Raw genomic sequence first — 13,578 nt, 5'->3', positions numbered from 1 at the left:
GGACCTTGCCGTTGGTGGAGAGGCTTGCGTGCCTCAGCAATACAGATAGCCGTACCGTAGGTGCAACCACAACGGAGGGGTATCTGTTGAGAGGCCAGACAAACGTGTGGTTCCTGAAGAGGGGCAGCAGCCTTTTCAGTAGTTGCAAGGGCAACAGTCTGGATGATTGACTGATCTGGCCTTATAACAATAACCAAAACGGCCTTGCTCTCGTGGTACTGCGAACGGCTGAAAGCAAGGGGAAACTACAGCCGTAATTTTTCCTGACGGCATGCAGCTTTACTGTATGATTAAATGATGATGGCGTCCTCTTGGGTAAAATATTCCGGAGGTAAAATAGTCCCCCATTCGGATCTCCGGGCGGGGACTACTCAAGAGGATGTCGTTATCAGGAGAAAGAAAACTGGCGTTCTGCGGATCAAAGTGTGGAATGTCAGATCCCTTAATCGGGCAGGTAGGTTAGAAAATTTAAAAAGGGAAATGGATAGGTTACAGTTAGATATAGTGGGAATTAGTGAAGTTCGGTGGCAGGAGGAACAAGACTTCTGGTCAGGTGACTACAGGGTTATAAACACAAAATCAAATAGGGGTAATGCAGGAGTAGGTTTAATAATGAATAGGAAAATAGGAATGCGGGTAAGCTACTACAAACAGCATAGTGAACGCATTATTGTGGCCAAGATAGATACAAAGCCCACACCGACTACAGTAGTACAAGTTTATATGCCAACTACCTCTGCAGATGACGAAGAAATTGAAGAAATGTGTGATGAAATAAAATAAATTATTCAGATAGTGAAGGGAGTCGAAAATTTAATAGTCATGGGTGACTGGAATTCGAGTGTAGGAAAAGGGAGAGAAGGAAACGTAGTAGGTGAATATGGATTGCGGCTAAGAAATGAAAGAGGAAGCCGCCTGGTCGAATTTTGCACAGAGCACAACATAATCATAGCTAACACTTGGTTTAAGAATCATGAAAGAAGGTTATATACATGGAAGAACCCTGGAGATACTAGAAGGTATCAGATGGATTATATAATGGTAAGACAGAGGTTAAGGAACCAGGTTTTAAATTGTAAGACATTTCCAGGGGCAGATGTGGATTCTGACCACAATCTATTGGTTATGACCTGTAGATTAAGCTGAAGAAACTGCAAAAAGGTGGGAATTTAAGGAGATGGGACCTGGATAAACTGACTAAACCAGAGGTTGTACAGAGTTTTAGGGAGAGCATAAGGGAACAATTGACAGGAATGGGGGAAAGAAATACAGTAGAAGAAGAATGGGTAGCTTTGAGGGATGAAGTAGTGAAGGCAGCAGAGGATCAAGTAGGTAAAAAGACGAGGGCTAGTAGAAATCCTTGGGTAACAGAAGAAATATTGAATTTAATTGATGAAAGGAGAAAATATAAAAATGCAGTAAATGAAGCAGGCAAAAAGGAATACAAACGTCTCAAAAATGAGATCAACAGGAAGTGCAAAATGGCTAAGCAGGGATGGCTAGAGGACAAATGTAAGGATGTAGAGGCCTATCTCACTAGGGGTAAGATAGATACTGCCTACAGGAAAATTAAAGAGACCTTTGGAGATAAGAGTACGACTTGTATGAATATCAAGAGCTCAGATGGAAACCCAGTTCTAAGCAAAGAAGGGAAAGCAGAAAGGTGGAAGGAGTATATAGAGGGTCTATACAAGGGCGATGTACTTGAGGACAATATTATGGAAATGGAAGAGGATGTAGATGAAGATGATATGGGAGATACGATACTGCGTGAAGAGTTTGACAGAGCACTGAAGGACCTGAGTCGAAACAAGGCCCCCGGAGTAGACAACATTCCATTGGAACTACTGACGGCCTTGGGAGAGCCAGTCCTGACAAAACTCTACCATCTGGTGAGCAAGATGTATGAAACAGGCGAAATACCCTCAGACTTCAAGAAGAATATAATTATTCCAATCCCAAAGAGAGCAGGTGTTTACAGATGTGAAAAATACCGAACTATCAGTTTAATAAGTCACAGCTGCAAAATACTAACACGAATTCTTTACAGACGAATGGAAAAGCTAGTAGAAGCCAACCTCGGGAAGATCAGTTTGGATTCCGTAGAAACACTGGAACACGTGAGGCAATACTAACCTTATAACTTATCTTAGAAGAAAGATTAAGGAAAGGCAAACCTACGTTTCTAGCATTTGTAGACTTAGAGAAAGCTTTTGACAATGTTGACTGGAATACTCTCTTTCAAATTCTGAAGGTGGCAGGGGTAAAATACAGGGAGCGAAAGGCTATTTACAATTTGTACAGAAACCAGATGGCAGTTATAAGAGTCGAGGGACATGAAAGGGAAGCAGCGGTTGGGAAGGGAGCGAGACAGGGTTGTAGCCTCTCCCCGATGTTATTCAATCTGTATGTTGAGCAAGCAGTAAAGGAAACAAAAGAAAAATTCGGAGTAGGTATTAAAATCCATGGAGAAGAAATACAAACTTTGAGGTTTGCTGATGACATTGTAATTCTGCCAGAGACAACAAAGGACTTGGAAGAGCAGTTGAATGGAATGGACAGTGTCTTGAAAGGAAGATATAAGATGAACATCAACAAAAGCAAAACGAGGATAATGGAATGTAGTCGAATTAAGTCGGGTGATGCTGAGGGAATTAGATTAGGAAATGAGACACTTAAAGTAGTAAAGGAGTTTCGCTATTTGGGGAGCAAAATAACTGATGATGGTCGAAGTAGAGAGGATATAAAATGTAGGCTGGCAATGGCAAGGAAAGCGTTTCTGAAGAAGAGAAATTTGTTAACATCGAGTATAGATTTAAGTGTCAGGAAGTCATTTCTGAAAGTATTTGTGTGGAGTGTAGCCATGTATGGAAGTGAAACATGGACGATAAATAGTTTGGACAAGAAGAGAATAGAAGCTTTCGAAATGTGGTGCTACAGAAGAATGCTGCAGATTAGATGGGTAGATCACATAACTAATGAGGAAGTATTGAATAGGATTGGGGAGAAGAGAAGTTTGTGGCACAACTTGACCAGAAGAAGGGATCGGTTGGTAGGACATGTTTTGAGGCATCAAGGGATCACCAATTTAGTATTGGAGGGCAGCATGGAGGGTAAAAATCGTAGAGGGAGACTAAGAGATGAATACACTAAGCAGATTCAGAAGGATGTAGGTTGCAGTAGGTGCTGGGAGATGAAGGAACTTGCACAGGATAGAGTAGCATGGAGAGCTGCATCAAATCAGTCTCAGGACTGAAGACCACAATATATATATATAACACAGCATTTATTCATGGTACTGATGACAGAGCTACCTATTTAGTGACAGGCATGTACAGTGGGTCCTTTTCTCTCCCGTAGGATTTTCAAAGCCGCCTTTCATCCATGTGATGACGTGTTAGTGACCCGTTCTTTATCTAGCATGTCATTTTCACTGTCATGCCAGTTGACTGCTAGAATGTTGTGAAAAGAATTGAGATGGGAGACCTCTACTTATGGTAACTTCTCTCCATCTGAATCCGATAAGTCACTTCAGATTCAATATCTGAGCTATTCAGAATATGCATATCTCTATTAGTAAGAACATGTGGATACAACATAATTGAAAATGCCTATAATGAGGGGAAGGGGGGGAGGGGGGGGAGAGGAGGAGTGGAAGCTGTTTGCATAGTGTAATGACCAGCACACTAACTTGCAGGACAGGAATGTGAGACAGACCCAGAACGAATCTGTGTGGTGGATTAACTACCACAGCAGGTGTACCAGTCGGCTTGAGAGTGTTTTTAGGTGATTTCCCACACTCATTTAGGCAAATGCTGAACTGGTCCCGCTTTCTGCTTCAGATAACACTCTACGCAAGTATAACCACACGTGTAACAAAGTTTATAGAGGCGGACCATTCGTCCTCTTCCCTTAGGTGAATGACAACTGTGGCTGCAGGAAGGACATTTGGCTGCAAATTAAATACAAATCAGTTTTCCAAAACTTGAATACAGCAGAGACCAAATATATAATGGTGGTAGACTGCTAATGAAGGCAAAAAAGCACATAAAATAAGATTGAAAAGTTATTTTCCAATGCCCAACCTTTCAAACTGTGTGTGTGTGTGTGTGTGTGTGTGTGTGTGTGTGTGTGTGTGTGGATTGGATGCTCCCTGGGGTAGTGACATCTGCATCGTTGCTTGTCATCACGTGTGAACCACTAAAGGAATTTACTAGGGGTGAAGGCTGAAAGCCTTGGGTCCACCCTAATGGTAGAGACGGCACCTCCATCTTAGAAAGGCATAACAACTCATTGCAGCATACCATCTACCCCACAATCTGTACAACAAGAAGTGCATTTTGAAGAATGCTAAGATCTGTAATTACAGAACTGCGTCAGACCACATTTTCCGTATGCCGCAGAGATTCTCTTGATGAACAGAAAAGGCCGATGGATGACCTGGAGAAAGGCGAAAGGCATATTCACGGGAAATTCACTGTCCGAGATTGCTCCCAGATAGATCCTTCCGATTGAAGTGTAATTCTGACCTGTATCAACAGTCAGAATCAACAAACACCAATATATGACATAGGAGGCTCAAGTTATATGGGCACCTACAACGAATGACCAATAATGGGTTTACCAAGAAGATCGTCTCATTGGTTAAAAGCTACAAGACGGGAAGCCTGTGGCTTAATCAAGTACTAAAGGCCTTGGATTCAGCTGGGAGCTCTGATCTTCAGGTAGATGATGTTTGAAATTTTGTGCTATGGTGGCGTCTTGGACCCCACCACCTAGAGTCCCTAAATGTCGGAAGCCCCTTTCACAGGAGAGGAAGGAGAAATTATCAGCAGGGCTTAAGAGATATCGAGAACGGAAGATAGCATCAAAGAAGAACCAGTTATAAGTGCTCCTTAGTGCGCTTAAATCAATAAAAGTAATGAAGTTTGGTAGAAAAATATAAAAAATTGAATTTGTTATCATGGAAATAAAACTAGAAAGGTGTCTTTTTGACAACTTTCGCTGTTCTAGTGATAACGTTGATAGTGATTAACAAAGAAACTCAAGACTTTCCATGTTTTGGCATGTGTCAGTTTCCTAATGCATAAGACAAGCATGCTCCCAATGGTCTTAAAACAAAGTAAGCGTGAATAATGTAGTCAATAACCAAAGGCAGAGCATACGTTTGGCAACACAACATTCAACTTAGGTGAATGGAGTGTCACTGTGTATTGGCGCAATGACTAACAACTCTCTCAATACTATCGATTAGTTGTAGAAGGCTCAATCTTGAATTATTTTTCATTTCCACAGTGCATTGTACCAACTGTAATATTGGAGCAGTAAGAGTGCTGGCTGGAGGAGCGAATAACCTACTTCTCTAACTTCTTTGCTTGCTGCCTCCACTGTTGATTCTCACAAGCCGTCACTCAGTAAACATTGGAAGATTCAGTCAAACAGCATGTTTACTTCAGCACTCGCATTCCAACCTCTGTAATCCTACAATATCATACTGAAGCAAAGTAGCAACAAGAACTACATTGTTTAGCATGACTGAGGTGAGGTGAAGTGCATAGGTAGTAGATGTGTGAGTCAAGTATATTTTGCTATATAAACCATTGTAGTGACAAATGTCCCTTCGGTAATAGTCACTTCTCTGATGCTACCTGGACAAAATGACACTGTGATGAAAGTGTGCAATTACAGACACACAATTACGGGCACACAGGGCACTCAGTTACGGGGGCACTCAGTTACGGGGGCACTCAGTTACAGACACAGACTTCAGGGAAAGCTTCTTCTCAAAAGCAAAAGATAGAATATGAGCCCCTCTGTGTCTATCTCACTGTTCCTTCTGAACAGTTGTAGCTGGCTCCTACCAATTTAGTTGCTGAAACGTCAGTCACAAAGTTATTTCAATCAACATGTAAATAAATGCTATTTATCTCTTATTGGTAGCTTTATATTTACTTTGGTATATTTCAAAGCAAACAGCTACCTGCATCTGTAAGAAGAGGATTATTTACTATACGCTACTTTTGGGCATGCTGGTTTAGAGCAAACAGAGCGACATGCGATGCAGTTAAGGACTGGATAAATAATTAAAGAAATTTCTGGGTGCTAGATCAATGAGTTAGTAGACACGCTAGAAAGCAGCTGCACAGTGACAATATTTTGTTTGAATCCCACTTTGTGTTACTGCACTTGTTTCCGTTGCATATATTAATAGTTCAAAGAGATCAGTATTATTATTAGAATATTTTTAGTCATCAAAAGAACACAGCATTTGCTTTCTTCACAATGTATGTCATAAAAGGCATTTCACTAAACTGACCATAATGAAATGGGCAAGTCTTTCTTCACACCAAGTTTTGCCTCTGCCCATATGTTTTTGATGGGCGAAAGCCTCGTGCGGATTGAATACTCACATGACCTATAGTTAACTGAAGCATGTTACCAGTGTACAATAGCATAGAGCTCAAAATGGGACTAAGTTTGAGAGACAGTTAGAGAAGCATCCGTTCTTTAAGTATCTTGAGAGTTCAGATTTGTTGACGATTCTAGAGTATAGTGACAGACTGATTAAGCCCCCCCCCCCCCCCCCCTATTATGCAACAGTTTGTTTGGAAGTAAAGAAACCATTATGCACACAATATGCAATATTCCATTAGGTCATGGTTGATAACAAAGTGCTGAAGGACACCATATAACTCATCAGTTTCAACCAGTGACACTATCCACAAAGCAACTATTTGTGAGCACTCTGTAACCAATATAGTGATTATGACATTATATAATCATGTGCATTTTAACTACCAAAGCATTGAGGCCACCACAGGAATATGGAGGTTTTGGTGAGGGTGTTCTGTAATGGCATGCTTTCGCAAGCCAAGCTGTCGAGTCCATTTTTTGTCAAAATTTTGTCCAAAACATAGAATCAACAACTCAGACAAATACCCAAAAGCACGCCATTAGTCTTGTCAAGGAAACTTAAGAGAGGATATTCTTGTTATTAAGTTTGACGACATTGTATCAAACTATCACATTCCAATCTTGCCTAGACCTCAGTAGTTGTTACTCCACACCCTTCATTTAAAAATGTATCTTTTTGTTGGGATACATGGAATGTCTTTCCTAACTCTCAACCAGATTGCTACCTTTCAACCTAACCTACATCTCTAGCTACACTACAGTTTGGTCTACCAATAGAATCTTTAAAAATAAAATAAATAAAGTAGTGTGTAAATAAATGGTGGAAAGCAGTATGTCAGTAATCACAAACTTCACACCACAACCATTGATAGCATACCTGCTGCCAAGAGATATAGCTGCCTTCTTCGAAATATTTGTAATAATCACTGTGTAAGCACTGTATATCATGTGTCCACATGTTACAGCAGGTGTAGTGTGCTACTGGTTTGCAACTGCTCTGCCCTTCTCACAGTGCTCTACTTAGCAGTCTTCAAGCTATTAGCATCATTTTACTCTGGGCAACAATGACATTGTGTGTTGTCCATGCGCCATGAATTTCCATAAGTGTTTGATCTGTTGCCCACAAAATCTGTACACTTCATTGTTGAAGTAAGTTTCCTGCTGATGCATCATTTAACTCTTTTAATAATGAATAACACTTTCCACTATTGGAATGATACTGACGAACCAGGTTTGCATTAATCCCTGATTTCGACTGCATAGGTGCAATCTTTTTCCACAAGGTACGGTCTGTCTGGAGGTGAGTTTAACTATCTTGCTGGAGAACTTCCATGTTAGAAATGCAAAATTTGATCTTGAAGACAAGGCGCTTTATCAGCTTTAGACATAAGAAAATTGACATAGTCAGTCATTCATATCAAAAGGAAAATTCAGTGAGAAAACTTGTAAATCGAGACAAATTTACTGGCAATACTTACCTTATCAGATGAAATACATAATATTGCCTTAAGATATACGTAAAATAAGTGACAGCACTATCCTAGCATTCAGATCTATTAGTTGCTTCCTCAAGGAGGAGAGAAAGACAGGCTTAAGAAGGTTAAAAATGAAGGGCAGGTCTCTCATACCCCTGTATTAGAAAATCATAATGTTATCACTTTTACTTTTTTATATGTCTATCAGGAGTACTAAATATTTTGTTTCTGGAAGGTAAATACTGGCCCGCAATTCTCTCTCACCCGTATCCATTCAGTAGACAAGAAAAAAATTTAAGTTGTTTGTATAACATAATTAAAGAATGACAGTACTTTTAAATTTCTCATCATGTTTCAAAAAATCTGTTGCAGGTTCACAGAGCTGCTAAAGGATGCTGAAAATTCTTCAGAATATGAATGCAATGAACAACATGGTAATTATTTCTTTGCCTATGAAAAACTTTTAATCTTGATATCAATTACATTAATTTGAAGTCTTTGCTCTTTGATGCTCGAACTTAAAACATTTTCCAGCAAAAATATGCTGTTATTGGTAGTGCATAAATGTGAATGTAGACAGCTCCACACAGAAACAAATGTGCGTAAGTAAGAGATAGTAAACAAGAAAGGAAAAGTAACAAGAAAGCACTTACAAGAACACAATGAGCTGCAAAAATTATAAGTAAGAGGTACAGAAGGCAGCAGTAGCAGGTGTAAGCAAACACTCGTGAATGGAACAAGAAGCAGCTAATGCATTTGTGAGGAAGCTGCTAGAAGAGTTTGAAAGAAGAACCTGACATTACTAATGCCAGCAATAGTTAAATTTTTGTTTGGGAATAGGGAATAAATGATCTGGTGTAAGCTCTTTCAAAATTATAAGGTTGTTTGTATTTTTATAACAATGCAAAAATTTAAACAAATGACAAAGTGATTGTTATCCACATCTGTACAAGAGTTTGTTACAGAATGCTGGAAAGGGATTTGTGTATGCATGAATATATATTTGATATAAATAATGAATTAGGATAACAGCTTTGCAGGTAATCTGATTTCTTGTAATCCTGCCTTTGTAGACATTTGACTTTTCAGATTTTTTGGTGTATTTTAGTCCCAGGCAAATTTCTATCGGCAGCATGAGGAACAATATGGAGTTTGAACAGGTTTTAAGACAACTATGTGCCAGTTTAGAAGTGCCAAAAAATTAAAACGCTGCCAATCCAGACAAAAATGTACTGATATATTAACAGAGGCTACACACTGATAAGTTAGAACATTATGATCAGACATACCAGTATATTGTGGAATATATCATAGCTAGGTTCCATGGTAGGGTATGCAGTATTGTAAGAGAGTAGGGTTCCCATAATATGTTAGAAGCAAAATCAGGATATTTTCAAAATAATATAGAGAATTTCTAAGACAAGTGAGTAAAAATCAGGACATAGTTATGTTTTTTTTGTGACAACACTGTCCCTTAGTGGAGTTTGTTGCCAATGGTCAATGTCAGTATTGAAACCAGCAATAATATTCATCAGTGTAACAACATACTACCCTGTAATCACCCTAATGGCAACACAGCAAGGACTGAGGTATTCAGCTGTAAATATCCTACACTAATTGCTCAGTGATATAAGGAATTTAATAGAGAATACAATTAACTTCAAACACAAAATAAAAAATGTTTGTCACACCCACTCCCATACACACGCGTGCCCACACTCTCCGGCTGCCGAGGCCAGACTGCGAGCAGCAACACATGATAGGAGAAGCAACCAGATGTTGCAGGTGAGTAGAAGACTGGGTAGAGATAGCAGAGTAGAGGTGGGTGACATTAAAGTGCTGCTTGTGGGAGCATACAGGGATGTGGTAGGGAGATGGTAGGGCAGCTAGGTGCAATCCGGCAGTTAGGTGGAGGTGGGAGGGGGAGGGGGGGGGCAGCTGAGGAGGAGAGAAGTAAAATGAATGCAGGTGTGGTAATAGAATAGAGGGCTGTGCAGCTCTGGAATAGGAATAGGGAAGGACAATGACTAGTCCTCCTCGTTACAGCCACGACCCAGTTGCCTCTCACATCATGCGTTGTTGCTCACAACCAGAGACTCTGTGTGTGTGTGTGTGTGTGTGTGTGTGTGTGTGTGTGTGTGTGTGTGTGTGTCATGGAGGCCTTTTTGGCCGAAAGCTTACTTGCTGACAGCCTTTATGTTGTTTCTGTCTGCTGCTCAGCATCTCTGCTATATGGTGAGTAGCAACTATCCTTTTCATAACACTGTCATTATTCCACCCTGGATTTTCCATCGTTCATTTAAGACCTCAGTTACAGTTGCTCTCTTATTTTCAGTAAGACACATACTGTTGGGGAAGATACGTATCAAGCTTGAAAGGGACTAGAGAAGATGGCAAGGGAGAGATGATTTTAGAAGAAATATTCTTTTGAATGACACACTTCTCAAGGGGCAGCAAGTAATATTCTGAAGCTTAAATAACATCAGTAACAGATCTGAACACTGACAAAATAGAGAACCATCTGCTTCTCCTGTGACTGAGATATCTCTTTTATTGTGTTTAGTAAAGTCACAAAATAAATATGGAAACGTTGATAGATTTATCCAATGATCAGTTTATTTTAATGTGCAGCAGTCAGCCACTGTCTGGACAGCATCATGCATAATTGGAGAGAGGCATCATACATGTGTTAGTTTAGTTGTGCTCCTTCCTTGAAAAGTATGATAAAAATTTGCTTAAATTTTGCTTCTATTTCTTCTGTAATTAGTATTTGTGCTACTACTGGACTTTATCAGGACATCTAAGACACAGGAAGTAGAACATTCTGAACTTCCATCATCACAGTTCACAAACTCCATCACCCAAATTTGAACCTTTGTTTGTACGCTGTAATGTTACAAGCAAAGGAAACAATTTGAAACACATATGGCTGGAAGAATTGCTCATTAATGAAAGGATTGTGATTCTTTAAGGGTCTTAATTAGTTTTTCTGCAGCAGTCGGTGCACGTACATTTGTGGTAATTGATAATTAATGTTGTTTTCAATTGCGAGCATGATAACTGACTCATTAGTGCTTCGATTACTTCAGTGGTGTAATCCCCCCTTTGAAGTATGTAGATATTGTTGAAAGCTTGGGAATCATGTCTAACACTGACACATGACTAACATGTACCTTCTCCATTAGTAAGTCAACCAACATGTGACAGTCTTAAAGCACAATGACTTTGACTTTGGAGCAGTCTCTGGTTTCTTGTTGAGAGTTAAGTTTTTGGCTTATCTTTGGGCTTCTTGTTCACATTTGAAAATGACTGTTATGTAACTGGAATTTTGTGTTATGGAGTGAGGTCAGCCACGATGTGCAAAACTGCACTCCTGCACAATGTGCTGCATACTTGTGGTCTGAGGATTGGCCTGTCTCAGCAATACTTGGTGCATCTTGGCCTTGCTAGGTCCTTCTTCGAACTGCTCACTATAACTCAACATATTGTTTAGCAGTGCAATGCGACACTTTCTTTCAGCATTTTTTGGCCGGTTTGACTCTTTTCAGTTCTTCAAAAGGAGACAGTCTAGCAACTTATCTTCGCAATCCTTAAAAAATGAATGGGAAACAGAGGAGAAAGTTAAGAATTCTCAGTACCTCTTATGTAGTCATATAATAGATGGATATCACAAATTTTCAATGAATCTGCTTTACAACACCACACAGCAAGAATTTAAAGATTTAGTTGACAATGAAAGAGCCAAAAATTATAGTAATTGACATACACAATTTTTATGGGATTAATTATCCTGTACTTTGTGCTAAATTTGCTGGTATGAAACATACAATAGAATTGCTGGTGTGAATAATAAATTTTGTCATCGTAAACATTATTTCATTGTCAGTTGCAATAGTTTTTGCTGGAACTGAAGAAGAGCATTGAATAGTTATGTATTACTCTGCAGTAATGTTTGTTAAGTCAAGGAACAGTTTTTCAATTTAATACCTGCTATTGTTTAATTCTGATGGAAAAAGGAAATAAAGTACGGAAGTTAAAAGATCCAGAGTGGATTACAGACCTTACATTTTAAAATGAGTTGACTGCAGACACTACAAGGCAAGAAGCAACTCAATTCCGATTTCAAGGGGAAAGTGAGTGCATTTAAAAGGCGAATTGCATTTTGGAAGACACAATGTCTTACAAAAAACACTGTCAATTTCACTAAGCTCACACTAGTTTGGCAGTATTGCCACGAGAAGCACGAGACTTTTAATTTATTTTGTACCTAAAATGTAACTCAAGACTATGATTTTCTTTTTTTTATTTCTTCCCACTGTCAGAAACTATTCTTAGGTGTGAGACATAACTGTGCTAGTAATTTTAGATGTAATGTCTTTTGTAACAACTTTTTACACTTCGTACTGATTGCACTGTTTGTAATAACACTCTTTATACTGTACAAAATTGTTGAGGCTTGCCCAGCCACATTGATATATTGTCAGCTGACGTCTGTCTTGGGTTCTTCAGCCAATGTTGAACAAATAAATAAATACATAAAAAATTACATTTTGACTGCATGAGAGGCTGTCATTGTCAAAAATTCACACTCCTTAAGGCATTGGTGTTGGTGAAGCATCAGGAAAATAGTTCAAACAAACATCAGCCAAAGAAGCAGAGACAAGAGCCAACAGACATTAAGTCCTTTAAACTGTATTGATTGTGTCTTTGCCAGAATTAATTTTAATCCATTTAAATGAAACAGATTGTCTAAGTTGTCTAAGGTATTTGACATCCAAGGAAATTTGATTTGTGGTTTCATTTCCAATGAATATTACTCTGTTTGTAATAAACATGCAGCTGATATAAAATAATCAAACTTTCCCTATTTAACACATCATAACATGGAAGCTAATTGCTGTACGAATACCAAACTTGGTAACATTTACGTCCAGAGTATGGGGTACAGGATTTCTGTGCATCACAGTGCCACCATCCAGTTCCAACTATTGCCACCAGATGCCGTGATGTATCATCATGATTCATAGTCTCTCACACCTGACCTGTCGCAGTGCACCTGTTGACATGTCAACATGAGCTTGGACAAAAGGAGCAGTGCTTTATTGATGAAGGTGCACTTCGAGAATATTGCCGGCTGAAAGGATCTTCTTACATCTGCTGTTCGGAGCATGATGAAGTAGTTCAAATCCACTGCAGAACTGGGCGTTACTCTGGGAAGAGACCACCGACCCATTTATGATTTCGCTGCTGTTATGGCAGACAATGCTGTGTACAGTTCCCGATCATCAGGCAGTGTGTGTGCTGTGTCACAACAGTTGAACATCCCGTGGTCTGCTACATGGAGGTTGCTTCAAACCATTCTCAAATGGTATCCTTACAAGGTCCATATCATACAGCAGCTTGCACCGGAGGATGCTCGACGGCTTGTTGACTTTTCTCTTCTGTCTCGCCAGGATTGAAGTTGATGAGAGCTCACCCGGGACCATCATATGGACAGACAGCCAGCTCATTTTTATTTGACGGGTGAGGTGAACACACAGCAATGCCGAGTGTAGGGATTTTCACCTCCAGTCACTGTGCATGATGTTCCTCTGTATGGTGAACATGTCACTGTATGATGGGACTTCATGGCTGTGTTCATCCTGGCCCATTCTTTTTTGAACAGTTTGGCATTAAAGGACCAAAGACA

At 39.6% G+C, this 13,578-nt stretch overlaps 1 protein-coding gene across 3 annotated transcripts in view; it reads left to right on the top strand.

Moving 5' to 3' along the window:
• LOC126485101 (carnitine O-acetyltransferase-like) overlaps positions 1 to 13,578 on the top strand; it is a 99,933-nt gene that overhangs the window by 7,593 nt on the left and 78,762 nt on the right. For all 3 annotated transcript variants that reach the window (XM_050108723.1, XM_050108724.1, XM_050108721.1), the window contains exon 2: positions 8,262 to 8,323. In XM_050108723.1, the coding sequence (XP_049964680.1) occupies positions 8,282 to 8,323 (42 nt within the window). In that variant the 5' untranslated portion in view covers positions 8,262 to 8,281. The remainder of the gene's footprint in view (positions 1 to 8,261; positions 8,324 to 13,578) is intronic.

This window comes from Schistocerca serialis, chromosome 6 (assembly GCF_023864345.2).
Source record: "Schistocerca serialis cubense isolate TAMUIC-IGC-003099 chromosome 6, iqSchSeri2.2, whole genome shotgun sequence".
NCBI classification, from domain to species: domain Eukaryota; kingdom Metazoa; phylum Arthropoda; class Insecta; order Orthoptera; family Acrididae; genus Schistocerca; species Schistocerca serialis.
The sequence above is the reverse complement of the archived record's forward strand: the minus strand, read 5'-3'. Positions and strand labels throughout refer to the sequence as shown.